Below are 27,727 nucleotides of genomic sequence, written 5' to 3' on the forward strand. Positions count from 1 at the left end.
GGTTGTCTCGGCTGCTTTTTTCAAGCTATAAAAAAAAATGTGTATTTTACCACAAAAAACCAAAAATGTGTATTTCATTATGATTTTGGACACAAAATTTGACAAACTCGAAGAAGAGGCGAGAGACCCGTGTTCGAGACGTTTCCAAGTCAGAATCTAATAAAATTATACCATTGCTTGTCCCCTCCATATTTATATAAATATTGGAGAGCAAAGGAGCTCTTACATGCCCAGACGCAACAACGTTTTTTGAATGAAAACCAATTGATGAATGATGATACATATTTCAAGTTTGTGCGTGAATCTCACCCTATCATTTGCGGATCTCGAGGTATAACAATCGATGGTGCTAGATTCACGCACAAACTCGCCATATGTTTTCTCTCTATGTTCCTATTTGTTTGATGGGAAGATTAGTAGAATATTGTGACTGTTACAAGCCTTACCGGCTAGAATCAAAACAATTGTCTCGAAATTTTGGTACGATGATGGTGTTTGGATGTAAAACTAGAAAAGTTTACAAGTTTTTCCTATTCAAGGTTTAAGTACTTTATAATTATGTGAACTAATTATAAATTTATAATACCACTTTAGTGTCTGTATCGTATCAACGGTTACGTTAGTAAACTTAGGTCAATAACCGTAAGTATCATTTTCGGTGATTTTTTTGGTGAATGTAATTCATGGATTGTGTTTAAAATGTGAAAAATAGGCAACTTGCAAAAAATCAGACCTAAAAAACCTAGTTTTGGGGTCGAAACCTTGGTTTCTCCATCAATGGAAAAAAATCCCAAGTTTCGACTGAGATATGGTTGAAACCGAGACGAACTCGATTTTTGACTGGTCGAAACCATGTCAAAACCCGAGTTTTAGAACCTTCCTTCTCAGTTCTCGACTATTTCAAGGATTCCTTCTCTACTTTGAAATCTGAATAGCAAGGTAAAGTCTACCTTAAACTGAAGCCCATTTCCTTTTCTTTTTTTTTGGCGTAAAACTGAAGCCCATTTCAGACCTTCACTTCTCTTTCAGGCTACATCTCCCTAGACTAACGACCATATGCTTGGCTTGGCGGTAAGAGCGATGTATCTAGGGGTGCAAGTTTGGCCCAGACGGCCTGAGCCCACCCTAAGCCCAAACAGGACCTGGGTTGAGATACCATGGCCCTGAGGGTGGGCTAGGTTGGGAATTTCTGGCCCTGAGTCAGGACCGAGCCGGGCAAGGTTAAGGCCTTAGATAGAGCCCGGCCCAGCCCAACCCGACCCTGTCTTCTTTTTCCTGTTCTTTCTTCTTATTCTTATTCTTCTTTTTTTTTTTCTTCTTCTTGCTCTTCCTCTACTTTCTTCTTTTTCTTGCTCTTCCTCTACCCTCTCTCTTTCTTCTTCTTCTTCTTCTTCTTCTTCCTCTAGAGCCACCTCGACTCGGGATGTCAGAAACTCAACCAAATCAGAAATTTCTTCTTCTTCGTCCCAGCCTAGCAGCCCATGCCTCTCCCTTCCCCCCCCCCCAATGGTCAGGGCCAATCAAGGTCAGCCCGACCCAACCCTAAGGGTGGGTCAGGGTTAGATTTTTCTGGCCCTAAGTCAAGGCTGGGCCGAGCCTGGGCCCAGCTAAGGGGACTCAGGGTTGAGCTAGGGTTTTAAAACGCCCAACCCAACCCAATCTTGTTGCAGCCCTCTCTCTCTCTCTCTGTCTCTCTCTTTTTAAAAAAGGAAAAAAAAAAAAGAATGCCACCCGGTCGCGCCAGACATGCCACCACCCCTGTGCCATGACACAGGGGTGCACAAAATGACCACCACACCCCCTTGTACCTTGAAAATGACCAAGGGTGCGACGGTCATTTCACGCCCCTATGTTAGGGTTTGGCACAACCGAGTGGCATTCTCTTTCCATTTTAAAATTTTCAACGAAGATAACCACTCCTAGTAAAGTCATCATTGATTTGCTACTTGTTCTCCTCTTAGACTGGAGAGCATGGTTCGTAATCTCAGATCGAATCGACCTGATCGGATCATTATCAGTCGATCCCAAGATTAGACCGATACGACAATGTTTGACTGGATCGTTCCATAGATCAGCCAACTCGGTTGGATTGGTCGATCTGATCCAATCCGATTGAATATTTTTGGATTTTTTCAAAATTTTGTAATTTTTTTTATTTTTTTTTATATTATACTGATCTATACCAATTGATATTGACCGATCCGATTCGGATAATATCGATCGATCGATCCCGAGATCACAACACCCACTAACTCTGGCTGATACATGACCTGATCCATAAAAAAACGATTTGGGGGAGGGGTTTGACCGATTTATACCAATCCGATCCCGATCCGAAAAGGTTTCAGCCATAACCGATACCAAGTCTGATACTTGGATTTTGAACCTTGCTGGAGAGATTAGACTTGGGGCATTATTTATGTATTTAATACCCCTCTACCCACTTTTATTTTTCTTGAGATTAGGTTAAGGCCTTATCCAATTTTGGTTTTTTACATATTGAATTAAATTATATTAAAATTTGAGCAAGAGATCTCTACTTGGTCATATGGTTTCTACACAAGCATCTAGACCAATGGGTGAGCACACCTGGGTATCTACCCAGAGGACAAAGGAGTCATCTCACAGTGCCCTGTGAGAGGGCGTATGAAACACCACCAAGTAGAGATTTTTTTCCCTTAAAAATTAGATAAAATATGACAGGAACTGACCTAGTTTGACTCGCTCAGATACCTGATTTTCCAACTACGCTTTGGATTAAGAAGCAATTCCTAACCCAAAATTTTCTGTAACCTAAATTATAGTCCACATTAATGTTCTTAGATATATTCACATCTCATTCATATGTCTAAATCTAAACGATGCATCTTGTTGCCACTAAAACGGTGAAGTGAAAAATTGTAATATTAAGTGCATTTCCCATTATCTTATTCCCAAAAGTTATTTAAGTAAAAAGAAGTAGTTTTCTGTCTGGGAGTGTGGCATATGCAAGCACTCCCATGTGTCTATCTCTCTCCTACTCAAAACACGCTGGCAGATATGTCTTTTCATATGGGAAAGAGAGAGATAAAATCAGAGGCTGTACAGAGGTTTTTTTCCCTCAAATAAAATAAGATTTTCTAAATAATTTGAAACTAAATTATCATAATGTCAATATTAAAGGCTGACACATCTTCCAAGTAGGTTAATATCCTTTGTAGCTCTTCTGCAGAGCTGCTAAGCTTTTCCATTACTTGGTAGAGAGAGAGAGAGATCTTGGAGATGGAATGGATATAATGGACACTATATTCAATTATCCATCGAAATGCAACCAACCAACTGTCTCAAACAAAATGTACCAGTGAATCGAAGTAAACAACCAACTAAAGCCAGATTTGGTATCATTTCTAGTTCAATTTCAGATTGATTTCCTGAAATAGTCGACAAATAGATTTATGATCAAGAAATTAAAATTGTTTTAATTGTATCAATATGATATATTTCAAGAATAAAAAATTTTCATTCAGCATGAAAGTGGTGGAGGTGGCATGGAAGTGATGTAGAAGTGGGGAGGTGGTGACAGTAGTAGTGGTGGTGGTGGGGTAGTGGTGATGGTGAGACCATTACGAGAAGAAGGGTGGTGTTTTATTTTTAACATAAAATCACTATTTTGCCCATCAAAATAACCATATACTCATTAAAGAGCAAGAGTGAAATCAAATGAAATAGAAATTCTGAAACAGCTCCTCAACTATTTCAGAATTTTTATTCCACTTTATTTCTATATCACTGAAATAAAATGCAAAAATCAAATCAAACAATTTCTGAAACAGAAATCACCCCTTGAAATTAAAATAGAAATCATACCAAATCACGCCTAAAGTACTAAACCAAGCCATTTTCTTAGTTCTCATGCACTAAGGATACAATGGAAAATGCACTATCAAGTATGAAATTGAGAGATGCAGTAAAAGCCCAAATCCATTCAAAATAAGCAGATCCTCTGCAACTGGTAAAGCCCAAAAAAAAGAGTGGATGGGAACGAACCTTCTGGGATCAGACCTTCACATAAGTTGTGAAAACATCTCCTAACCCAAAATAACCCCCTCCCCCTAATTAAATCCATATCCTTCTGCCCTTTTTTTCATTTCAAATCTCAATTTGACCACATTCTCAAAATGGTCCTCAATACTCTTTAAATTGTCCCAAACACCAACAATATGAGTTTTGAAACTAGTAACTATAACAACTGAACCCCTAGAACTTCATTTATTTATCATCTAAACCCCCCAACCCCCTTTTCTTCCAGTGATGAAAAACCCTAACCCTAACCCTAACCCTAACCCTAACCCTAACCCCAATTTCGATAAGCCTGGAGAGCCTCACCAGTTAACCTGCAAATCCGCCATTCCTGCATTACGTTGGCGCCCATCTCCTCATAGAACTTAATAGCGTTAACATTCCAATCGAGCACGCACCACTCAACCCTCCCGTAGTCCATCTTCACCGCTTGCTTCGCCACCGCCGACAAAAGCATCTTCCCAAGGCCTTTCCTCCTGTAACACTCCCTCACAAAGATATCCTCTATGTAGAAGCCAGGCTTGGCCAAGAAGGTCGAGTAGTTGGGGAAGAAGAGAACGAAACCACCCACCACAACACCGTCGCCCGATCGGAACGCACCGGCTTCTGGATCGTCGATTGGGAGGTCGAGATTGAAGATACGGACGACAGGAGGATAGACAGGGTTGTTGTGGTGGAGGTCCTCCGGGAAGGGGCGAGTGGAGACTTCGAGGACTAATACGGTGAAGGATTGGAAGGGTGGAGAATTGAAGAGTGTGGAGGAGAGGGAAGCTTCAGTGGCGGAGAAGAGGTCGGTGAGATGCTCGAACACCGCCATTTGGTGGATGAGCTTGTGTATATGTGGGACATCGTCTTTGTTGGCAAGGCGAGTCCTGACGAACAGGGGGTTTCCGATGGGGTTTTCAGGCAATGTCATGGGTGGGTCTGGGGTTGGCTGTGGAGGCAGTGGTGGAGCTGGGGCCGCCATTGCTCTGCCGCTGCGAGACTTTCTCAGTTACAGTGACTTCAATCGAATCGCTCCTTCGAGAGAGATCGTTTTCACCTTTCGCTTCTCACACTAACACCCTTCGTATCGATTAAGAGAGGTATTTATATACTCTGTGCAGCCGGTCCGACCTCGGGCCGGGACGGGTCGAGTCGTAGCTCATATTTTCCCTCTATCAATCTACACCAATTGGATTACATTGTTACTTTTGTTTCAGGGAAGTGTTTCTCTCTCTCATGAAATGATCTCTCTGTCTACCTATGTTCAAAATCGTTTTGGCACACGGCCGCGGTGATGTTGCATTTACATATGCCGCTTGTTTAGAGAACCTTTTTCTTTTTGTTATGATTGCGGAGAGCAAGTGACATGTGTTTGGTATTAGGGGGCAAGAGAAGTGTTTCTAAATCAAAAAGAAATAAAAACACATTTAAAAGATATTTTACCATAAGCATTTCTGTCACTTCAACAAGTTATTAGTTGATATACATAAAAGACTCGCTTGTGGCTAAAGGACATGTGGCGGGGCTATGGACTCCCACGATGTAGTGTGTTTCATGTCTATGCTCACCCGGAGGTCTCCGAGTCTCCTGACTGGTACCTTTCCCCCTCCCTAGTCCCTATTTCCCACCCCCCTAAAAAGTAAATTATATATAAAAAGCTCCCAATTCCCCCCCAAAAAAAAACTATGTAGCTCGTAAGAGACGCAAGGGTGTTCCTCTACATCCAATCAGCCTGGGTGCATCACTGCGTTCTCTCTATCATTGTAAGGTTGGGGGCTAACCATCATTTGCAAAAAAACCTATACAATCCACCGCCTGACCTACACTCTCTACCGCCATGCTAAGAAGTCAAATTCACACATCACCCCTCCTATATTTACGAAGGTGGATCCTCAGGTAAGAGGGCTGGACAACATTTCATATTGTTTTATGGGGACGGTTTTCATGCACAGTCGTGTATAAGAGGAATCTTTTACACTGGTTTTTAGTAACCGTCAGATTGAATTGTTTTAATCTGAACCGTTCAAAAATAAAGTAATAATAAATACTTATCCTATACGGTTACCTTTCGGTTACTCTTTCAAATAATAAAAAAAAAAAAGATATTTTTTTTTTGTGAGAATAAAACGAAATAACTTCCATATTTTTGGTTCTCTGCAACTCCCTTTTCTCTTGCCCAAAAACAAACCTTTTCTCTCTTCCTCTCTTCCGCAAAACACGGTTTCTTCACCTCAATCTCAACTCTCAATCGACCATGAATCTTTTCATCCTTTTTTCTCCTTTCTTTTCAGTTCGCTACACCTTCTATCACAACCAGTCGGATCTCACAATGGCTACCGCCGTTTCCATCGTCGGAGCTGTTAACAGAGCACCGGTCCTGTGTTCTTCCCGCCCTTTTCACCCTTTGTACCAATCCTTGCTTATTTCTTTCTTTCGTTTCAATTTCACATAACAGAATGGAAATAGTTCCACAATCTCTTCTGAAATTTGCAGGCTTGTGAAGCTCAGAAATACTGCAACTCTTCTTCATGTGGGAACCTTGTCAACATCAGCTACCCTTTTCGCTTGAAAGACGATCCTCCAGACTGCGGAGACCTTCGATGCAACCTCCCATGTGAGAATAACCGCACCGTTCTATACATGTTTTCAGGGAAGTTCTATGTAGAAGCAATCTCTTATCAGAACCGGACCATGAGAGTGGTTGATTCCGGTCTCCAGTTTCAAAATTGCTCCTCGGTACCTCTTAATTTCTTGACAAGTAATGGTAACTTCACTTTTACAGACCCTTTCTTCTACCCTAGGGTTTATGAGTTGGAAAACTATATAATTTTCCTGAGTTGTGAAACCCCAATCACAGTTATTAAATCTTCTCTTCACTTGGTGAATACCTCTCCATGTATCAATGGTTCTTCTTCTTCTTCGAGTTCCCAATATTCTTACGTTTTTGTGGGAGATTTAAATTATTCATATATACCGGGATTGTGTACAATCGACAAAATGGTTCCAATTCGGTTGCAAGAAGCCGCCGCCGCCGGAATCATCATCGCTCTTTCTCTGAGATACACCATGAAATGGCCATGGGTTTTGAACTCTCATGGTTTCACAAGCCCGCAGTCTAGAGGATCGTCTTGGATCGTCTTTCTAAATTTTCTTTTTCCAGTTATAGTTTGATTGAGGATAGATTAAGAGGGAGTTGCAGAGAAAAACATGGAAGTTGTTTTGTTGGTTTTTTTTAAATTATTATTGATAAATACAAAGGCAATCTTTTACACCTATTTGAAAATGTATCTGTTTAGGAGGAGTATAAACCGTACTTTATCCTTGAACGGTTCAGATTAAAACCCTTGAATCTAACGGTTAATAAAATCCAATGTAACCGTGTATGAAACTTTTTGCCTTGTTGTATTCACCACTGCTCTCTCATTGTTCCAAACTTTGCCATTGTCAGAATTATGACTTAAGCATCGCAGAGTCCCACCGGAGTCCAACTCTTTCCCTCTCTTGTGCTCTCTTTCTCTTTGGTTTCAGGTGGTTCGAATGTCTCCTAGTGACACGTCATCCTTCTAGATTTCAATTATGGCATCGGTAGAGATAAAAAAAAGCTATCTATAGAATAAAGGAGAAGGAATACAGGGTATGAAAGCCAAATATTTCTCTAACTCGGGTCTCTTGTCTATGATATGATGCTTAAGAAAGGTTCTCTGATTTGAAAAAGTTGGTTTGCTGAAGGGTGTTTGACAACTCCTCCTTCCCAGTTTCGCAGGTCCCTTGGATTGTTTCTCTTAAAGATCATTGTCTTCCAGCCGTTGAATCGTCTAATAGTCATAATAGGAACAATCATATAGAATTTTGATTTTCATGTCTTCCTTATTAATTTAGCTCAAGCTATTGTTACAACCACAATTTTCTCCCAAGCTTCTGCTTTTGAATGGTTCTATTTGCTGTCTAGATTTGGTAAGCTTACTACTAAACTAGTGGTTAATTATCTGAGGAGGAATCTGATCTTTCTAACCCTCAGGGGAATAAGAGATTGTAGAAGTTTCTTTGGAAACTAAAGGTTCATCCTTGTTCAAAATATATTTTTGGAAAACTCTTATCGATCAATGAGATTCTTAGAAGGGATAGACTAGTTTAAGTAACTCCAATTGACCCTTGTTGCACTTTTTGGTAAATGTGTGTAGAGCTGCAACAGGGTCAGGTTGGGCTGGGGTTTTGACCAGGACTTCTAAAACCCCAGCCCAACCCTGAGTACCCTTAGCTGGGCCCAAGCCCGCCCCGACCCTGACTCAAGGCAAAAAAAATCCAACCTTGACCCGCCCTCAGGGTCAGGTCAAGCTGACCTTGATCGACCTTGACCATGGGGGGGGAGGGGGAAGGGAGATGCATGGTCTGGCCAGATTGGGAAGAAGAAGAAGACAGGGTCAAATTGGGCCGGGTTGGGCCCAACCCAAGGCCTCAACCCTGACCCAACTCGGCCTTGACTTAGAGCCGAAAATTTCCAACCTTGACCCACCCTTTGGGCCAAGGTATCTCAACCCAAGCCTTGTTCAGTCTCAGTGCGGGCTTGGGCCATCAGGGCTAAACTTGCACCCCTAAATATGAGGGTAGAACTATGTGACACTTTTTTATCTTTTGTAATTTTTCCAAACACATTTGGTTTGTTGGGCCACTAGGTTTGAATAGAGAACCCTCTTTATCTCTCCCTTGTTGAATGGTTTGAGTCTCTTATCAGTTCCTTTTCATTATCTAACTCTGATAAAATCTTTTTATTTTCTATTACAATTTACAATGAATTTTTATTTGGATTTTTCGAAATAGTGCTATTTACAATAACATTTCCTTTTCCCCTACTTTGATTGTCAAGAATCAAGATCACACCCAAATCCTACTTTAACCTTTTGCATCATGTGCTATTTCCGATATTCATGTTATGCCATTACATGCTTACTTATCTGCCTTCTGAGGATCAACCAGTTATCATTTGCGATGGTAGTTTGGATTCAACTACCTTTAATGCTGGATGGACTATGAGTCAAGATTTTTTAAGGACTATGTTTAGGGATGTAAACGGATCGAATTTGGTCGGATAGTGGCATTATCATATTCGTATCCGATTATATTCGGACGGATCCGGATAATATCTTATCGGTTTTCGGATGGATTCGGATAATTTCCGAATAGTGATTTTTTTAATACAGGTTCTCCTAAATGGATATGAATACGGATCGAATACGATTTTTCAACTATCCGTTGACATATTTACCATTTTTATGATGAGGATTAGGGTTGAAACTTGAGAGTTCAGTAACTACCCTTTCTTCTACTTTTCTTAATCTTTTATTCTCTTACGTTTTTTACTTTTGATTTTTTTTAATAGATATGTAATTCCATGTATACATTGCATAAAACAATATATATATATATATATATATATATATATATATATATATATATATAAACCAATAGCAAATCTAGAAAAAGAATCATATTATCTTAAATTATAAATTTATAAAAATAAGATAACAAAATCCAATAAGGTAACTTAAAAGGATAGACAAACACAGAGTTATATTTCAGATATTTTATTACCGTCAGACTACTAAACGAATCGGATAATAATCGATCGAATGGGGGGATTATCATATTCGTATCCGATTAGTTTCTGACGGATTCAGATTCTCCTAAACGGATATGAACATGGATTGAATACAGATTTACGAATATCCATTTACATCCCTAACTATGTTGGCACCGAAGGCTAGAGGGATCTTGCAAGGTTTGCAGCAGGCATTGGTCAAAAAATTCAAAAGAGAGGAATCAATGGGAATAGTTTCAACTAGTAGTTGTCAAGTGCCTAGCACACTTGGTAGCTAGTGGTGTGTAAAGGCCCATTGCTACCAGGAGGTCTTGAGTTCAAGTCTCCTGGTTCACATCCTACATCCCCCCCCCCCAACCTACCTATCAAAAAAAGGTTTCAACTTTCAACTAGTAGAGCAAGGTTTCTGACATTAAATTAACAAACCAAAGGAGAGGAATCAGTGGGAATTAGAATAGTTTATGGCCTATACCTGTATTAGCTAATCTCATGAATAATGATCATCAGCAGTTATTGAAATTCAGAAGTAACCCAGCTGCAACACCTTTAACTGGGTTAGAATATCAGTTACAGAGATAATCAAAAAAGGGAGAGGGATGGACCTATTCCATTTTGTTAGAAGGACAAATTTTACTACAAGCATGCTGGAATTCTCAGTTTAAAAAGGATTAGAAAAGGTAGAATCTCTCAATCTGGAGATCGGGGATTTTTGGTGCACCAACAAGGACGTTATTCAACTCCTACCCACCCCCACAATTCCATGGCCAAAAAGCTTAGGAGGACATCTTTTGAGTATCTCTAATATGTTAAAGCACACTCCTATATATATAACTTAATCTGCAGCGGTTTTGGAGTTATGTTCCTTTTTCTCTAACTTCGCCCGTATACATAGACACTCTTTTGTGTGTAACAAACTTTGTATATCTTAATCCTTAATTTTATTTTTCATTATTAAAAAATAAAAAGAAGAGAGGTGGGTGTGCTAGCAGTATCATATGCAAGCACCCTACGTATCTATCTTTCTCTTTCCCCTTTGAAATGACTCCCTTACCCCTCAAAGGGAGGAAGAGAGAGATAGACTCATTTCAGAAGGAAAAGAGAAAGATATAAACATAAGGTGTTAGCTTACAGTAGAGAGCTATGATGATGAGAGAGTCCCAAGGGTAGGGTATCAATTTGTTTATTTTGAGTTTTCCCTTTTTGCTTGTTTCTCCCCTTTTTGTGTTTGGAGACCAAACACGTTTCTGTTCTTTTAATTTATTTCACAGAACAAAAGAACATCAGAAAAACTTCTGCGAGGATTAACAAACGTAGCCTTTCTTTTCTTATTTAGTGTATTGGTGATTCCTGTTAGAGTGCAAACCACTCGAGCTGATTTCGGTTCTAGAACAATTTGGATCCTCTACTGCTGAGTTGTGCGGCAGGACCGTGCTGTCGAGACACAGTAAAGCAGAAAATGACCGCCTTACCACTGCCCAAGCGCCTTGTCTAAGTGAGGATAAGACTGTCATTTTCCTGCCTTAATTGTGTCTCAGCAGCACGGTCCTGCCGGGCAGCTCGGCAATAGATGATCATGATCTCGAGAGGCCCTCTAATCAGTTGATATAGTACACCGAAAAGAAGGAAAGCAAAAATTATAATTGGAAAAAAAAATCTTCCTAATGTTTAAGCATATATTCTCATGGTGGCGTATTCATTTGACTGAATAAAAATAAAACAAAAGGCAATTATGTAATCTGACGACATTGTATAGTATTGAAGCTATTAATTAAGATATGTTGTGTAACATCCCGCATTTCTTAAACGAAATCTTATATCATCTAAACCCTCCACAATCCCCTCTCTTCAATGGAGGAGTTAAAACCCTAATCCTAATCTGAATTCCCATAAGCCTGGAGAGCCTCACCAGTTAACCTACAAATCCGCCATTCCTGCATCATTTTGGCGCCCATCTCCTCGTAGAACTTAATAGCATTAATATTCCAATCAAGCACGCACCACTCAACCCTCCCGTAGTCCATCTTCACCGCCTGCTTCGCCACCGCCGACAAAAGCATCTTCCCAAGGCCTTTCCTCCTGTAACTCTCCCTCACAAAAATGTCCTCTATGTAGAGCCCAGGCTTGGCTAAGAAGGTCGAGTAGTTGGGGAAGAAGAGAACAAACCCAGCCACCACAACACCCTCACCCGATCGGAGTGTTTCGGCTTCTGGATCGTCGATCGGGAGGTCGAGATTGATGATGCGAACGACAGGAGGGTAGAAAGGGTTGTTGTGGTGGAGATCCTCTGGGAAGGGGCGAGTGGAGACTTCGAGGATGAAGACGGTGAAGGATTGGAAGGTTGGGGAGTTGAAGAGTGTGGAGGAGAGGGAAGCTTCGGTGGCGTGACAGAAGTGGGCCAGACGCTCAAACACCGCCATTTGGTGGATGAGCTTGTGTATATGTGGGAGGTCGTCTTTGATGGCAAGGCTAATCCTGACGAACAGAGGGTTTCCGATGGGGTTCTCAGGCAATGTCATGGGTGGATCTGGGGTTGGCTGTGGGGGCAGTGGTGGAGCTGCGGCCGCCATTGCTCCGTCTGTCTGTGTTGTTCTTACCTGTCGCTTCTCACACAACTCACCGGGTCATCGATTAAGTAGAGGTATTTATAGTCTCTGCGCGGCGTCGCCAGCAAGGTATGGGCACGGGCACGGGCACGGGCACGGGCGCAGGCGCAGGCGCGGGTAGGTTTTCCGAGTCTGGGGCGGGTCAACCCATATCTCATATTCTCTCTCTCTACCATCTGTTTTTTTATATTTCCTTACTCAGTGCATATCTGGATCGGCAGCCGGACCCGTGCCGGGGCTGGGGCCGGGGATTTACCCCTGTATGGCCATGTATTCTTACAAAAATCCAATTTTTTAAAACATTTTCACCCTTGTTCCTTGTTCCATACTAGTCTACTGATAAGGATCGATCAGGAATCGGTATCAATCTCCACCCACACCGATCCGATTGGGGATGGGAGGAAAGTGCTGACCACTAGAGATACCTCTTGCCGTAAGGACCTAAGATATCGGTATTGGTCATTCGGTATTGGTCCCGATCAGTCAATTTTACCTTTACTTTTCATTAAAAAGCAAGTGTTTTTTTTTCCCTGATATTCTCAATCCAAGATCAGTATTGACCTTCAGCGATACCGATATGATCCAGCCGATCCAATACTAATACCTCAATTCCTGCTTCTGGTATGATCTGATGATGGTACACCTAAATGGAGAGCAAAAATATAAAGGAAAAAAAAAAAAGATGGACAAACAATCAGTGGAAAATAATCCTTCCCTAAGCTTTAGGAATTGGAGAGGATTAAAATCCTAATCTGTGTACATGTACACATCCCTCACTTTATACCCAAAAAAAAAGAAAAAAATAAACGCAGAATTTCTCTCTCCGTTTAATAATGTGAATCCTATGTAAACGAATCTACACTCACCGAAACTCCTCTCCCCACTCCCGCTATTGGCCAGACCTGTGGCTAATATAATTGGGCAGTATCAGAATTTCTCTCCCAAAAAAGAAAGATCTTCCTAATGTTTAACGTGACAGGGAGTGTAGCGCACATCCAACGGCCCGCAATGCTTGGGCACGTAGCCCAACACCCCACCTATGTGTTGGACTACGTGTCCGAGCACTGTGGGCTGTCGGATGGTGCGCTACAAACCCTATTGCGCTACAGAAGACCCGTTTTGATGTTTAACCCGTTATTCTCATGAAGTGTTAATTATCTCACTAAATCAATAAAACAGAAGACAAATATAAAAACAGCTAGCTCTAGTCTGCTTGGTTCTTCTCAACCCACTAAGCAAGCAGACAACATGAGGAAAAAAATGTCCAAGATTATATAAAATAAGGTACATATCACCATGGAAGATAAATTTGACCGAAACCACCGAGTTAACTCGGTTTCGTAGGTTTTCGAGACGAATCGAAGGAAGACTTTATAAAATCCCTGAATTCGATCGGGTTTCGATGGTTTCGACCATATTTTGGTAGTTTCGACACTTATGCCCATTGAAACTTGAAAAAACTTGACTCGAAACTAGGACAAACAGGTATTTATGCCAGAAACTGCCAGGACAGACACTTAGTTATGTCTAATATCAGTTAAGTAAATATTTTTGTATTTGTATTTCATTTACTTAAGATATTATTCATAAATAAACAAATACCTCCTATTTGAATCCAATAAAAATAGTTAAAAAATTAAATTTCAAAAGGAAAAAAAACCAATTCCCCAGTTCAAGAACAAAAACTAGATTTTCACTGGTAGATACAATTTACAACTTTCTAATGCTAGGGTTTTTCTTAAATCTAAAAATTCCATAAATCTTAATATGGTAAAACATTACTAAAAACTAAAAGTGCGATAAAATATTCATTTGTTTTGATATCCAAAAACATATTTTCATTCAAAACGATTTTAAAAGCATTTGCGCACACCAAATTAAGAAAGGGACTTGTTGGAAAGTTATCAAAGCAAAGCTTTCTAACAAATCTAAGATTGCTTAAATCTGCTTTATATTAAAAGAATTATGTTCCAGTCAAACCTTATTCGATACCATGTCCAAGAACAATATATTGTATCAAACTTGGAGCAAAACCACAAGTAATGTTTTTAGTGTTCTCTATGTGAAACTAATGCATGGATTGGGTTTAAAATGTCAAAAATAGGCAGCACAACAAGAATCAGGACAAAAAAAAAAACAACTTTTGAGCCTCAAAACCATGGTTCAAGTTAGCCTCGAGAAAATCCCAAGTTTCAACTGAGATATGATCGAAACCGAGACAAACTCGATTTCTAACTAAACGAAACCCGAGTTTTAGAATCTTGCATACCACTACCTCTAATATTACATAATGGAAGTTGCTACCATTTTTGTGGTTGAGTAAAACTTTGAACCATGCTTTGGCCTTCAATACATACTCATTTGTGTGAATCTTTATTAGCCAGATGGTTGTCTGTAATGTGGACCCACCCATTCCTATCATTGATTGCCACTTGTAACCACAGTTCTAAGTATCAATATTGATGTCAATTGATACCGATACCAATATGGAGGTATTACATGGTCGGGCTGGGGGCTAAGGCCTCAACCTAGGCCCGGCCCAGCCCTGCCAAGGCCAGGAAAACAGTAAACCCAGCCTGACCCTGGCAAGAACACAGGCCCGACGCAACCCTATCCAGGCTCAGGGCAGTTTAGGGTTGGTTCAGACTAGCAGGGTTTTTTTTGACACCCCTACTTATAATTGTAGTGGTGCCTGGGGTATGTTGGTCTCGAGTTCGAGACCCCTAGTCTTTTCTAGAATAAGTATTGATCCTTCGTAAACCCCTCCTGGTCCCTTGTGGGTATGTCCCTAATGGGTCACCCCTAGTGGGCTAAATTCTAGCACCGAAAAAAAAAAAAAAAAATTTTTAAGCAGCACATACAAATCGAGCATAGCAAAATGCCACATTAGATAGCTGGCTCCATCTATTGTACAACTAAGCTCGATAGCACTTATCCAGTCCAAAAAATTATGCCCTGTTCAATCCCCGAAAAGGCAATATCTATCCTTCAGTAAGGCCAAAATCATCCACTTACTATGAGTTCATAGGAGTGATCTAAGCCTATAAGGTAGTATATAGTAACAAGTAAGAAAAAGGCAACAGCAAAGGAAAAGTACAGAGTTGTTTTGCTTCAAAGAGCTCTCGCGCTCTATAAACAATTATCTGATTCCTCGCACAATATGAAGGAATCATCATACGAGTCTTATGACATTGTTACCTGGAAACAGAAGTTAACCCAATGTGCCTCTTCCCCTTCAATATCATTTCCCACATCAACAGAGACCCACAGTGGGCCTTCAACACCAACTCCATCGATAGAAAACCAGATACATCAATTCCAAGTGAATCTTTTGGGTTGCTCGACTGCCCCTAGATAACCTGTTCAGCCATCATTTCTATCAAATCTATTCATGCAAGTACAAAGCCAATAAATATATAGCAACATTTCTTCCTCTCTTCCCTCACCCATCTCCCCTCCCCCCCCACCCCCTTCCAGGTTTAAGCCCAAAATCAACCCACAAAATCATGAACCATCTGAGCCCCAAAATGACTGATTAGCTGATGTTCCTGTTGTCTTTCCTGCCTATGCTGCAGCTGTTGTGCACCCTCGGCGCTGTGTCTAAGACCTAAGGTGAGTGACACAGCTCCTACCCCCCCAATCTCTAGCCTGTGTTGGTTGTATGGCATAAAACCCATCAAGCCCCCACAAACATCTGCTGGAAACTGATGCTCCATTCTCAAACGCTTCCCCTGTTTACACTGTTCAGAACTCTGATCATCCTCCCTGTTTGGCAATGCTACCACTCCCGAGCATTCGGATCCTTTCTCAGACACTGCATCTACTGTGAACTTGTTTAGGTTATGATCTCCCATGGGCTCAGTGCTACCACTGGTGGCAACAGGTTCACCAACATTACTACTGGAAGTCAGGTTGGCCTCAGCAGATCCTTTGGTTTCAAGCATGTGTATCTCCTCAACCATAGGTTTCCATACCCGCACTCGAGCATTGATGAACCAGTTTGATACCTGTAAAATATAATCCAACAGTTGGTGACACTGATGATTGAATGTCACGGCCAAGCACCCATTGGGTGCAACATATATCACATAATAAGAAAAACCATTCAATCTAACGCTGAACAGTTAGCAATGGTAACAGGAGTTAAACATCTTTGCCTTTGACTGCCAACTCCATGATTGGGAAGTTATTAAGTAATGGACACGCATGGAAACCGACAAGTCACTTCCCATTCACCCATACTTAACCCACCAGTGTGATGCAAGTACTAACAGAAACGATCATTATACAAGATGGACAACTAACAACCCATGATCTAATAATGCATTGATCAAAGTCCCAAACAGATGTCATGCATGGAAGCATCAAGGTTGGGCATGTGCTTTATGATATTATGGAGACAAAAAGTGATAAAGGTAAGAGTTTCTACTCCTCACACAAAACAGATGAAAGGAGCAAGAATCAAGAAGATAATCAGGGAGGAAATCAAGCAGATTGATAGGCCTTATTTGTTCCTATGTTTAAGATAACAAAAACCTCCTTTCATGTTGATAGTTCTAATTTGAATATTACTTCACCTTTTTGTATCACAGCTTAACTAATTGTACTCTTTCTATATTCTATAAATAAAGACTACCAGAGCCTAAGAAATTCATTCTGTTCTGAACATGCAATGTGATCCATGAAAATTCTCAACGCTTCAGAGCACTAGACTTCAGAGTAGAAGGGTCCTTGGGCTCACGTCGATCGAACATGTCTTTTTTATCTTCTTTTCTTTTGCATCATCTTCTTCATATTTGAAGATTACAGCCAAGATTTGCATCATCTTTTAAGCTTTGTTACACTCATGGAAGAAAAACTCGACCGAAACCTGTCAAAACCACCGAGTTGACTCGGTTTCACAGGTTTCCGAGACAAGTTGAAGGGTGATTTTAAAAAATCCAGGGTTTCAATCTAAATTCGATGGTTTCAACCAGACCGAGATGTTGGTAATTTCACAAGTTTTGACACTTATGCCTATCGAAACTTAGGGAAACCTGGCTCGAAACCAGTATAGATACTAGTATGCCAGTAACCAGGCTAGAAACTAGGACAGACACTAATTTATGCTTAATATCAATTAAGTAAATGTTTTTGTATTTGTATTTCATTTACTTAAGATATTATTCATAAATAAACAAATATCCCCTATTTGAATCCAATAAAAATAGTTAAAAAATAAAATTCCAAAAGGAAAAAAAGTCAACCCCCCCAATTCAAGAACAAAAACTGGATTTTCAACGGTAGGTGCAATTTTCAACTTTCTAATGCTGAGGTTTTTCTCAAATCTAAAAATTCCATAAATCTTAATATGGTAAAACATTGCTAAAACCCAAAAGTGCGGTAAAATATTCATTTGTTTTGATTTCCAAAAAAAATATTTTCATTCAGAACGTTTTGACAGCATTTGCACACACCAAATTAAGTTTGACCGGTACATAACTCCTTCAATATAGACCAGATTTAAGCAATCTTGGACTTGTTGGAAAGCTGTCAAAACAAAGCTTTCTAACAAATCCATGCTTAAATCTGATTTATATTGAAGCTGTTATGTTCCGATCAAACCTTATTCGATACCATGTCCAAGAACAATATAAAGTATCAAACTTGGATCAAAACCACAAGTATTATTTTTAGTGTTCTCTATGTGAAACTAATGCATGGATTGGATTTAAAATGTCAAAAATATGCAGCACAACAAGAATCATGACAAAAAACACAACTTCTGGGCCTCGAAACCAAGGTTCGAGTTAGCCTAGAGAAAGTTCCAGGTTTCGACCGAGATATAGTCGAAACCGAGACGAACTCGGTTTCTGGCAGGTCGAAACCCGAGTTTTAGAACCTTGGTTGCACTTAAATTGACTTCTAAGAATTATCTGATGTGGAACCCAATCCATACTTGAAGGAGAGGGAAGCGAGTAAGACATCTTTAAATCCCCTCCATCTCAGTTTCTCGAGGACAAAGAAGACAAGGTAAATCCAGCCTACAGTACTTGGAAGAAAGAAGACAGCCTTGTCAAGTATTGGTTTTCTGTCCATCTCTTAGAGAGTGTTCTCTTTATGTTGTTACCGGTTTATCCACAGCAAAAGATATCTGGAAAGCCTTAGAGGTTGCTTTTGCACAAGTTACAAAGGATTCAGAACGAATGTTGCAAATGAAGCTGCGTGCTTGCAAGAAGGAGTCGTCTTCTGTTGAGGATTATCTCAAACGGTTCAAATCCTTTTGTGATGAACTGGTTCCAATTCAAAAATCAGTTTTAGACGAAGACAAAGTTTCCTGGATTGCTACTGGACTGGATCCAAAGTACATTAAATTTCTAGACACAAAGTTCTCTAGGGAACCATATTCCTTCTTTTCTCAGTTTGGGAGTGCCCTTCATAATCATTAACTTTGACTTCAAGCCTATCTTGATGAAAAGGAGGAGACACTCGACCAGAATCTTGCCTTTGTTTACAAAGAGGCACTAGACAGTAGCAGAGAGGAAATCCAAGCAATGGAAATGGCTATAATCGCTTTAACAGTCAGGGACGTTGTTTTATTCCTAGTGGACAGAACTTTCTTTAAAACAACCACCTATTCCTGACAATTTAAACAACAAATTTGTTTCATATTAGTGATCTCAACAGCCCCAACAAGGTCATACCGCTAGACTTCAGCACCTATTATCTAATTCTATGGGCAGATATAGTTTCAACAACCACTTAATGTTAAGAACAATGGCAAATCTTCTGTACCTGCTACACCATTTTTCGGTTCCCTTCCTAGTCCTCCTATATGTTGTCAAATTTTTGGTCATCCTAACCATCTGTTGTCAAGTGTTGGTACCAGTATGATTACTCTCATCAGCCAGATGATGTTCCTCATGCACTAGCAGCTATAGCTTTAAATGAAGTCCCTGATCTATTTTGGTACACAGATATCAGTGCCACTTCTAATATGACCAGTGATACAGGTACTCTTTTATCTTCCTAGACATGTGATGGAATTGATAAAATCCATCTTGGCGATGCTAATTTCTCTGCTCAACCGGAGAATTTACATCTTCGAAATGTTATTGTTGTTCTGAATTTCAAAAAGAATTTATTCTGTCAGCCAGTTCACAAAGGATCATTACTGCATATTTTAAATTTCTTTAAATGGTATTGAAGGAAATGGAGACGGGAAAGCTGACAGCAATATAGAGTAGGCACAACAACCTTTACAAGATGGGTTGTGGTGGTCCCCAAGCTTTGGTCACCCTCATTCCAAGATCTTAAAAATATTTGTCTTAGCATGGTATAATTGATGTCAGTAGGATGCTCAAACACTCCTCAATTTGTAGTAGCTGTCAAATGGGAGTTGTAGGCTTCCGCTTCAATTAAACAATAAAATTTCTGGTTTTCCTTCAGAAAGATCCACTGCAACTTATGGGGACCAGCTCCAGATAAATATTATGTTCTATCTGTAGATGAATACTCACAGTTTACCCGGCTTTATCATTTATGATGAAATTTGAATTCTATTCATATTTTCTGAAGTTTCAAAAAATTAGTAAAAAATCAATTCTCACGACTTTCAATGTGATGAAGGTTAACATGAGAAAAATAAATTCTTTATGATCTTGAGACTGTCGGATTAGAACGGTGTCGTAGAACGGCAACATAGGTGTAGTGTTGAAACTGGACTGACATTGCTATTTCATGCTAATATGCCAAAGCATCTTTTGATGCATTTTCCACTGTGATCTTTCTTATTAATTGGTTGCCTACTCCCGTGTTGCAAGGTATCAGTCCCTATCAATAACTATTTGGAAAGGAGCCAAACTATAGTGGTCTGTGTTCTTTTGGTTGTTGGTGCTTCCCTTATATAAAAGCCTCTACTGACAATAAATTTTAGCCAAAGACCTTTGCTTGTGTATTTATTGGTTACAGTCCATTGCACAAGGTTATTGGTCTCTACTTCCTTCTACTGGGTGTGCTTTTATTTCACAGAATGTTGTGTTTGATGAGACTGTTTATCCATTTTCGGAATCTCAATCAGTTCCATCTAGTGTTTCACAGGTCAAACCTATAACAACATATCCAGATTCCTTTGATTGGACAGCTTCTCTTTCTCCTCCTGTCGTATCTCATTCTTCAGCTGAGGGGGAGCCACTAGTATCACCATCAGAAGCTCTTGATTCCAATATTACTTCTACATCAGATTTCCAACTTGTTGCAGAGATTTACAATAAAAACCATCCACATCTGCTTTTTTGATAAACTGACAATGATTTGGTTCAATTAATCAGGTTGCTTCAGCCGATCATATTTCAATTGATCATTATTATTTCAGGCAATCCACTTCTTCAGATACTTATCTTGATACTTCTATTGTTGCACCTTCATCTGATAGCCACGATGTTTCCCCACCAATTTCATCCAAGATTCTACTTCAGACACGTGCATATATAGTATCTACTCAGCTTTCTACTAATTCTTTATTATGTGATGCATCTGTTGGCGACATTATTAAACCTGATCGTCATCTAGTTATCTGTGCACAGCATGGTATGGTTAAATCCAATCCAGATCCCGATTCGTTGGCAAACATTGTCTCAGTGACCAAGAAGAACGGGCAAATTCGGGTTTGCATCGACTTCAGAGACCTGAATAACGCATTCCCTAAGGTAGCTTGCTTACTCTGCCGCATGCATTGGCTGCCCATGGTTTAGATATTGCAGAACCTACGTTTTTGTGGCCAGCCCCTAAATCTCTGCATTGGGTTGATGCAATGCATCCAAAATTACAAGCTTTGGCTAATAATCAGACTTCGTTTCTTGATCCTTATACCCAACATGAATGATTTCAAAGTAATAAAAGAGAAGAACAAGAACAAGAAGAAGAGAGAGAAAGTAGAGTGCATGGAATGCCTTGAGGAGATAATCGATTTCTCTCCCCTATATTTACTAACATGTCAATGTTATGTAGAATTACATCAATACCCCCCACACTAACATAAGTGCACCTAGGGAGGTAAAAGAGTAAAAGAAAAATACAAACTTATAACAAAGTATAACCAAGTACCCATAATACCCTTACTGTTAGAGTTTGTGTAGTAAGGGTATTGTAGGAACTAGTTTGTTAACTAGTTGTCTTATATTGTAATTTCCTTTTTTTTTACCTTTTACCTCCCTAGGGATGTGTATGTCATTTCTTTCATATTAGTAATGAAGCAATATAGGTGTGGAGGCGACATCACTCCAACACACAACATTCCACCATTGTCTCTTCTCCTCTCTTCTTTTGCTTCATCTTCTTCAACCCTCCTCCTCCATCTTTCTCCTTGTTCTTTACATTTGTTAACATCCAACTTGGTATCAGAGCTCACTTTGTTGGTTTGAGAGTCGAGTCATCTTCTTGTCCCTTCATCTCTCTCTCTCTTTGGAACCCTAGGTTACAAAGGGGTTCCAAGGAAGAGAATACTATATGAAAGATTTGAAGAAACCATGATATGAACATGTTTGAAGCTCATTGGAACATCAAGAGGAGGTCTCACTTGAAGAAATAGAGTTTTTGAAGCTCAAACCAAAATCTGGCAGCTTCCTCCCTTTACCGCCAGATTTTTTTGTCAAATGAACCTATCTCTCTCATTCAGCTGCCATTGAGGCTGGGGTAGGATCTATTTGGATTTCCTCTTGCCCTCGGTTCATGAAAAGAAGGGTGGCTGAGCAACAACTCCTTTCTTTCTTGAATCAAGGTACTGCCTCCCCTGGTTTTTCTTGTATGTTAGTTATTTTTTGGACTGTATCGTGTGGAGGTTATACCAGGTCCAGAAACACTCACAGAAAACACTAATGGAGTTTCTCCATCACAAAGAAGACCCTATGAATGAAGATTGAAGACTGTGAAGCTCATTCAAAAGCCAAAGAGACCTTCCCACTGTTACCGCCAGCCTATTGGTCATGTTCCGGTTTCTCCCTCCTCAAGCATTCTTTGGGAGTAAGGCTTAGTCTCTTATAATCGCCCAAGGGGTTAATTTTGTTCCCATGTGGTCTTGGTTGTTGAAGTGAAGTGCTGAAGGAACACTACTCATTCTCTCAGAATCTCCATAGTACTGCCAGCTTTGTTCCCTTCCTCTGGTTTGCCTGTGATGTGGATCTGTTATGCTTCCAGCTACTTTGTGTTGGTGAGAAAAACCATTTGAACACCTCAAGTTGTTGTGGCCGAGTTGAATTTCTTTGAACTGTATGCCTGTTGGATCTTGTTTCCCAGTGTTGAGAATATCTTTTTTTCGTTTGGGTTGAGAATTTACCCCATTTGCTTTTTGGGTGTTACTTATCTTGTGGGTGTGTATCTTCAACCTGTCTTGGATCAGTGAATCGATAGAGGTTGTTTAGAGAAGTCTCCCCTGGGAAGAATTGTCTTTGTTGGGTAATGTACTCCCCATTTGGTTTGTGTATCATCCCCATTTTTTACATTATGTCAGGTGTTGGAGGAAGAGGCCAAGTTTTACCCCGAGGGAATGACAGTGATAGATTCATATGTGATCATTGTGGGAAATTTGGGCATACTAAAGAGAGATGTTGGGTGCTTCATGGCTGTCAACCTGGTATGCATGGCAACAGGAGAGGGGGAGCTAGAACACCTTCCATGAGGATTGAGGTTGAACCTATGAGACTTCCCTCTCGAGTGCAGACAAACACCACTCAAGATGATATGGCAGCACTACGTTGGATGATGTATCGACTAGGCCACTCTTCTACTACTCCAACGGAGTTAGATTCTTCGGTCTCCGCCTTACAGGCCTCTACATCTACACACTCTTGGGTCATTGACTCTGGTGCCATAGACCATATGACTGGTATGTCTCAATGTTATGATTCCTACACCATTTGTTCTGGTTAGTAAAATGTTAAAATTACTGTTCGAATCACTTCTTCTATTTCTCTTGAATTTGTTTTTCATGTTCCTAACTTTGCCACTAACCTGCTATCTGTAAGTCATCTAACCAAATCCTTGACTTCTTGCGTCACTTTCTATCCTTCTCATTGTGTTTTTTAGGATTTGGTGTAAAAGTGAATTATTGGCAATGGACGGGAGGAAAATGGACTCTACCTTCTTGATCCAGGATCATCACCCCCACCTATTGCTCAGTCCTACGTATGTAAAAGTAGTGACAATAGTACCGTTGACTTTGTGATGTTGAGGCATCAACGTTTGGGCCACCCTTCCTTTAGTGTTATGAGACAAAAATTCCCACATTTGTTTTCTTCCATTCCTCCTTCCCATGTATTTCAATGTAAACCATGTCTATTTGCTAAACATTGTAGTTCTTCTTATCCTTACATTGGCAATAGATCCATCGTTCCCTTCCATATTGTGCATACTGATGTTTGGGAACCTTCTCCCACTACATCTTTATTTGGTTACCGTTATTTTGTTTCATTTGTTGATATGATTATTTTCGATCCACTTGGACCTTCTTCATGAAGAATAAAAGTGATGCCTATGCTGCCTTTACAAATTTCTATCAGATGGTTCTTATTCAATTTGAAACTAAAATCAAAATCGTTCGTTTTGATAAAGGAGGGGAGTACATGTATGGTGACCTCCAAAAATTTTGCACTGATAATGGCATTATCCATCAGGTAGCTTGTGTTAACACACCCCAATGGAATGAGGTAGCCGAGATGAAAAAATCGCCATTTATTAGAGGTCACTAGGAGTCTTTTATTTGGCATGCATGTTCCTAAAACCTTTTGGTCCGAAGCTCTTCTCACTACTACCCTTTTAATCAACCGCATGCCCACTAAACTTCTTGAATCCTAATCCCCTTCGGAAACATTGTCTCCCCAAACTTCTGCTTTCTCTCTTCCTCCCAAGGTCTTTGGGTGTGTGTGCTATGTCCATGTCAATAAATCTGCTAGGATTAAGCTTGACCCCAAGGCACTCAAATGCATTTTTCCTAGGATATTCCTCGTCTACCAAGGGTATAAGTGCTACCATCCCTCTTCCCGAAGGCAACTTCTCTCCAAAGATGTCACCTTCTTTGAATCTATACCTTTCTTCACTTCTCAGCATCCTCTTCAGGGGGAGAATAGTGGGAATGAATAGGCTGTTGATACTCTTTTCCTCCCACCTTTTCCTACTTCTCCATTTCTGTTTGATATTGGGAAACATAAAGAAGGGGTTGTTGGTGTTATTGATGATAGTTCATGTGGTGGTTCTGGTAATGAAAAGGATTACCACATTGTGTACCAGAGAAAGAACAAACAGCAAAAGAAGACCTGCCAAGAGTCCTCCTTGGATCCACATTCTGAGATACATCCTCCTTAGTCAGGTAACATCCCTCCTCTTCCTTCTGATTTAGGCCTCCCTATTGCTGTTAGAAAAGAAAAGAGAGCTTGCAATAATCCTGTAGCCCAGTTTGTTTTCTATGATGCTCTTTCTCCTACAGGTGTTGCCTTCATTGTTGCCCTCATTGTTGCCCTCTCTTCTATTTCTATTCCAAAAAATGTCATTGAAGCTATGACTGACCCAAAGTAGAAGCAAGCCATGTCAAATGATGGCTCTTGAGAAGAACTGTACTTGGAAACTACTTGATCTTCCCAAGGGGAGAGTTCTATAGTTGAATGCAGATGGGTCTACACAATCAAGTACCAATCACATGGTACAATCGAAAGATACAAGGCCCGATTGGTGGACAAAGGGTACAGTCAGGCGTACAAGATTGACTATCAGGCGACATTAGGTCTTGTGGCTAAGCATAATTCTATACGGGTTCTCTTATCATTGGCAACAAATACAGATTGGCCACAATATTAGTTGGATGTGAAAAATACTTTCCTCCATGGTGATTTACAAGAGGAAGTGTACAGCCCCCTCCTGGCTTCAAGTACCCTTCAACTGAAGGGAAGGTGTGTCTCCTGAAAAGGCTCTATATAGTCTAAAACAGTCTCCAAAAGCTTGGTTCAAGAGGTTCAAGCAGGCTATTCTGAAGAATGGGTATTCCCGGAATCAAGCTTATCACACCTTATTTACCCAACGAGGTAATGGTACTATTACAGCCCTTATTGTCTATGTTGATGACATTGTTGTTACTGTCTTACTAGAGATGACGGAGCTGAGATAGCTAGGCTGAAGACCTACCTAGCTCAACAAATTGAGATTAAAGATTTGGGTCCCTTGAAGTATTTCTTAGGAATTGAAGTGTCAAGGTCCAAAAGAGGAATCAAAATATGTCAAAGGAAGTTTGTTCTTGATTTATTGAAAGAGACAGGAATGCTGAATTACAAACCAAGAAGTTCTCCTATTGAGCAAAATCATAAACTAGGAGAAGATTGTGATCCATCTCCTGTTGATGCAGGGAAGTATCAAACACTAGTGGGGAAGCTCATCTATCTGTCTCTAACTCACCCAGATATTTCTTATGTTGTGGGAGTGGTGAGTCAATTTATGCATGCTCCCCAAAGTGGACACTTGGATGTTGTATACCACATTCTTAGATACTTTAAGTCTTTCTCCAGGGAAAGGACTATTGTATGCCAGACACAACCACTTCAAAGTTGAAGGTTTCACAGATGCCGATTGGGCTGGATCCATCTTAGACAAAAGGCCTACATCTGGCTCCTGCAAATTTGTGGGTGGTAATTTGGTCACATGGAGAAGCAAAAAACAATCTGTTGTAGCTCGATCCAATGCAAAGGCAGAGTTTCAGGCAATGGTCATGGTGTTTGTCAACTCATGGTTGAGACGATTGGTTCAGGAGTTAGAATTTGATACTGATGAACCTATGCGGCTCTACTGTAATAACAAGGCAGCTATAAGCATTCCTCACAATCCAATGCAACACGATAGAACAAAGCACATCGAAGTGAACCGGCACTTTATCAAAAAGAAGAAAGACTCTGGCTGCATTTGCACGCCTTCTGTGGAGACTGGTGATCAATTGGCGGACATCTTCACCAAAGGACTTACTTCTCTTCAGTTTGGAGCTCTATTATGCAAGCTAGGAATGCATGACATTTATTCTCCAGTTTGAGGGGGAGTGTTAGAGTTTGTGTAGTAAGGGTATTGTAGGAACTAGTTTGTTAACTAATTGCCTTATATTGTAATTTCCTGTTTTTACTTTTTACCTCCCTAGAGAGGTGTATGTAATTTCTTTCATATTAGTAATGAAGCAACATAGGTGTGGAGGAGACATCACTCCAACACACAACATTTCCACCATCTTCTCTTCATCCCTCCTCCTCCATATTTCTCATTATTCTTTACATTTGTTAACTTCCAACTCTTATGGCCTTACTACATAAACTCTAACACTCCCCATCAAGTTAGAGAATAAATGTCATACATGTCCAACTTGCTCAGTACAGTACTGAACTGGAGAGAGTTAATCCCTTTGGGGAAAATATCGCCCAATTGATCGCCTATCTTCACAAAAGGAGTGCAGATGTAGCTAGGGTCCATTATTTCTTTAATGAAATACCGATCCATCTCAATGTGCTTTGTCCAATCATGTTGCACTGGATTGCAAGTTATACTTATGCAGTCGTTATCACACTAAAGTTGCATGGGTTTCTCAATATCAAACCCCAAATCTTGGACCAACCTTTTCAACCACCGAAGTTCAAACACTCCATGAGCCATGGCTCTAAATTCTGCCTCTGCACTTGATATAGTAGGCGGTTTTTTGCTTCTCCATGTAGCCAGGTTACCACCAACAAATATGCAATATCCTAATATAGATATTCTGCCAGAAGTAGATCCTACCCAATCAGCATCAATGTAGCGTTTAATCCTCAAATGGTTGTGTTTGGTGTACAATAGCCCCTTTCCTGGACTAGACTTCAAGTACTTGAAGATGCAATACACAACATCCAAATATGCCTATGCTTGGGAGCATACATAAACTGACTCACAACCCCAACAAGTAACATCAGGGCGAGTCAAAGAAAGATAAATCAACTACGACACTAACCTTTGGTATTGTTCACTATCGTTTTACCTAAAAGCTCAAAGTGTTAAGGAAAGGCTGTGTCAATGTATACATCAATACTCCCCGCACATGCAAGCTAAGATCCCATGGTCCTTGCTCGTGAAGCTCACGCGACATTTCCTTCGCGCAACACCAAGGGAGAAGAAAAGTGAAGGGAAAACTCTTCTGATTCACTTCCTAGAAGTTAAACACTTGAGCTCCTTGCTCCAATACCATGTTCGCAACTGCTTCATCTAAAAGCTCGAAATGTTAGGGATGGGCAGCGTCAATGTATACATCAATAGGTACTTCCCTCCTTCAACTAGCGATGGTCCATAGCCTTCATCCAACTTATGGTTTTGATCAATCGATGAGTATGCTGGCTTACAGCTCAACAATCATGTCTCCGTCAACAAATCCAACACAACTTCCTTTGACAAATATTTATTCCTTCTATGACCTTGACACTTCAATTTCCAATAAGTATTCAAGTGTTCAAGGTTTTTA

General features: G+C 40.2%; 3 protein-coding genes and 1 long non-coding RNA gene across 5 annotated transcripts in view; 1 reads left to right on the top strand and 3 right to left on the bottom strand.

Moving 5' to 3' along the window:
• The first annotated feature begins 4,028 nt into the window (after positions 1 to 4,028).
• LOC122651576 lies at positions 4,029 to 27,390 on the top strand. Its single transcript, XR_006331474.1, has 3 exons — positions 4,029 to 4,287; positions 9,104 to 9,107; positions 27,379 to 27,390. It is a non-coding gene; the product is annotated as an uncharacterized LOC122651576 (long non-coding RNA).
• On the bottom strand, positions 4,154 to 5,063 carry LOC122651574 (probable acetyltransferase NATA1-like). Its single transcript, XM_043845015.1, has one exon. It carries the CDS (start codon positions 5,024 to 5,026, stop codon positions 4,331 to 4,333), a length of 696 nt encoding a protein of 231 aa, XP_043700950.1. The 5' UTR covers positions 5,027 to 5,063; the 3' UTR covers positions 4,154 to 4,330.
• LOC122651575 (probable acetyltransferase NATA1-like) lies at positions 11,455 to 12,226 on the bottom strand. The gene has a single exon (XM_043845016.1). It carries the CDS (start codon positions 12,205 to 12,207, stop codon positions 11,512 to 11,514), a length of 696 nt encoding a protein of 231 aa, XP_043700951.1. The 5' UTR covers positions 12,208 to 12,226; the 3' UTR covers positions 11,455 to 11,511.
• LOC122651573 (BEL1-like homeodomain protein 8) overlaps positions 15,486 to 27,727 on the bottom strand; it is a 42,465-nt gene continuing 30,223 nt past the window's right edge. For both annotated transcript variants that reach the window (XM_043845014.1, XM_043845013.1), the window contains one exon: positions 15,486 to 16,250. In XM_043845014.1, coding sequence (XP_043700949.1) covers positions 15,735 to 16,250 — 516 coding nt within the window. In that variant the 3' untranslated portion in view covers positions 15,486 to 15,734. The remainder of the gene's footprint in view (positions 16,251 to 27,727) is intronic.

Source organism: Telopea speciosissima, chromosome 2, assembly GCF_018873765.1.
Source record: "Telopea speciosissima isolate NSW1024214 ecotype Mountain lineage chromosome 2, Tspe_v1, whole genome shotgun sequence".
Taxonomy (NCBI): domain Eukaryota; kingdom Viridiplantae; phylum Streptophyta; class Magnoliopsida; order Proteales; family Proteaceae; genus Telopea; species Telopea speciosissima.

Bases quoted from the DNA above. Each gene is read 5' to 3' on its own strand.
- LOC122651574 (XM_043845015.1), bottom strand. From the start codon at position 5,026: ATGGCGGCCCCAGCTCCACCACTGCCTCCACAGCCAACCCCAGACCCA.
- LOC122651575 (XM_043845016.1), bottom strand. From the start codon at position 12,207: ATGGCGGCCGCAGCTCCACCACTGCCCCCACAGCCAACCCCAGATCCA.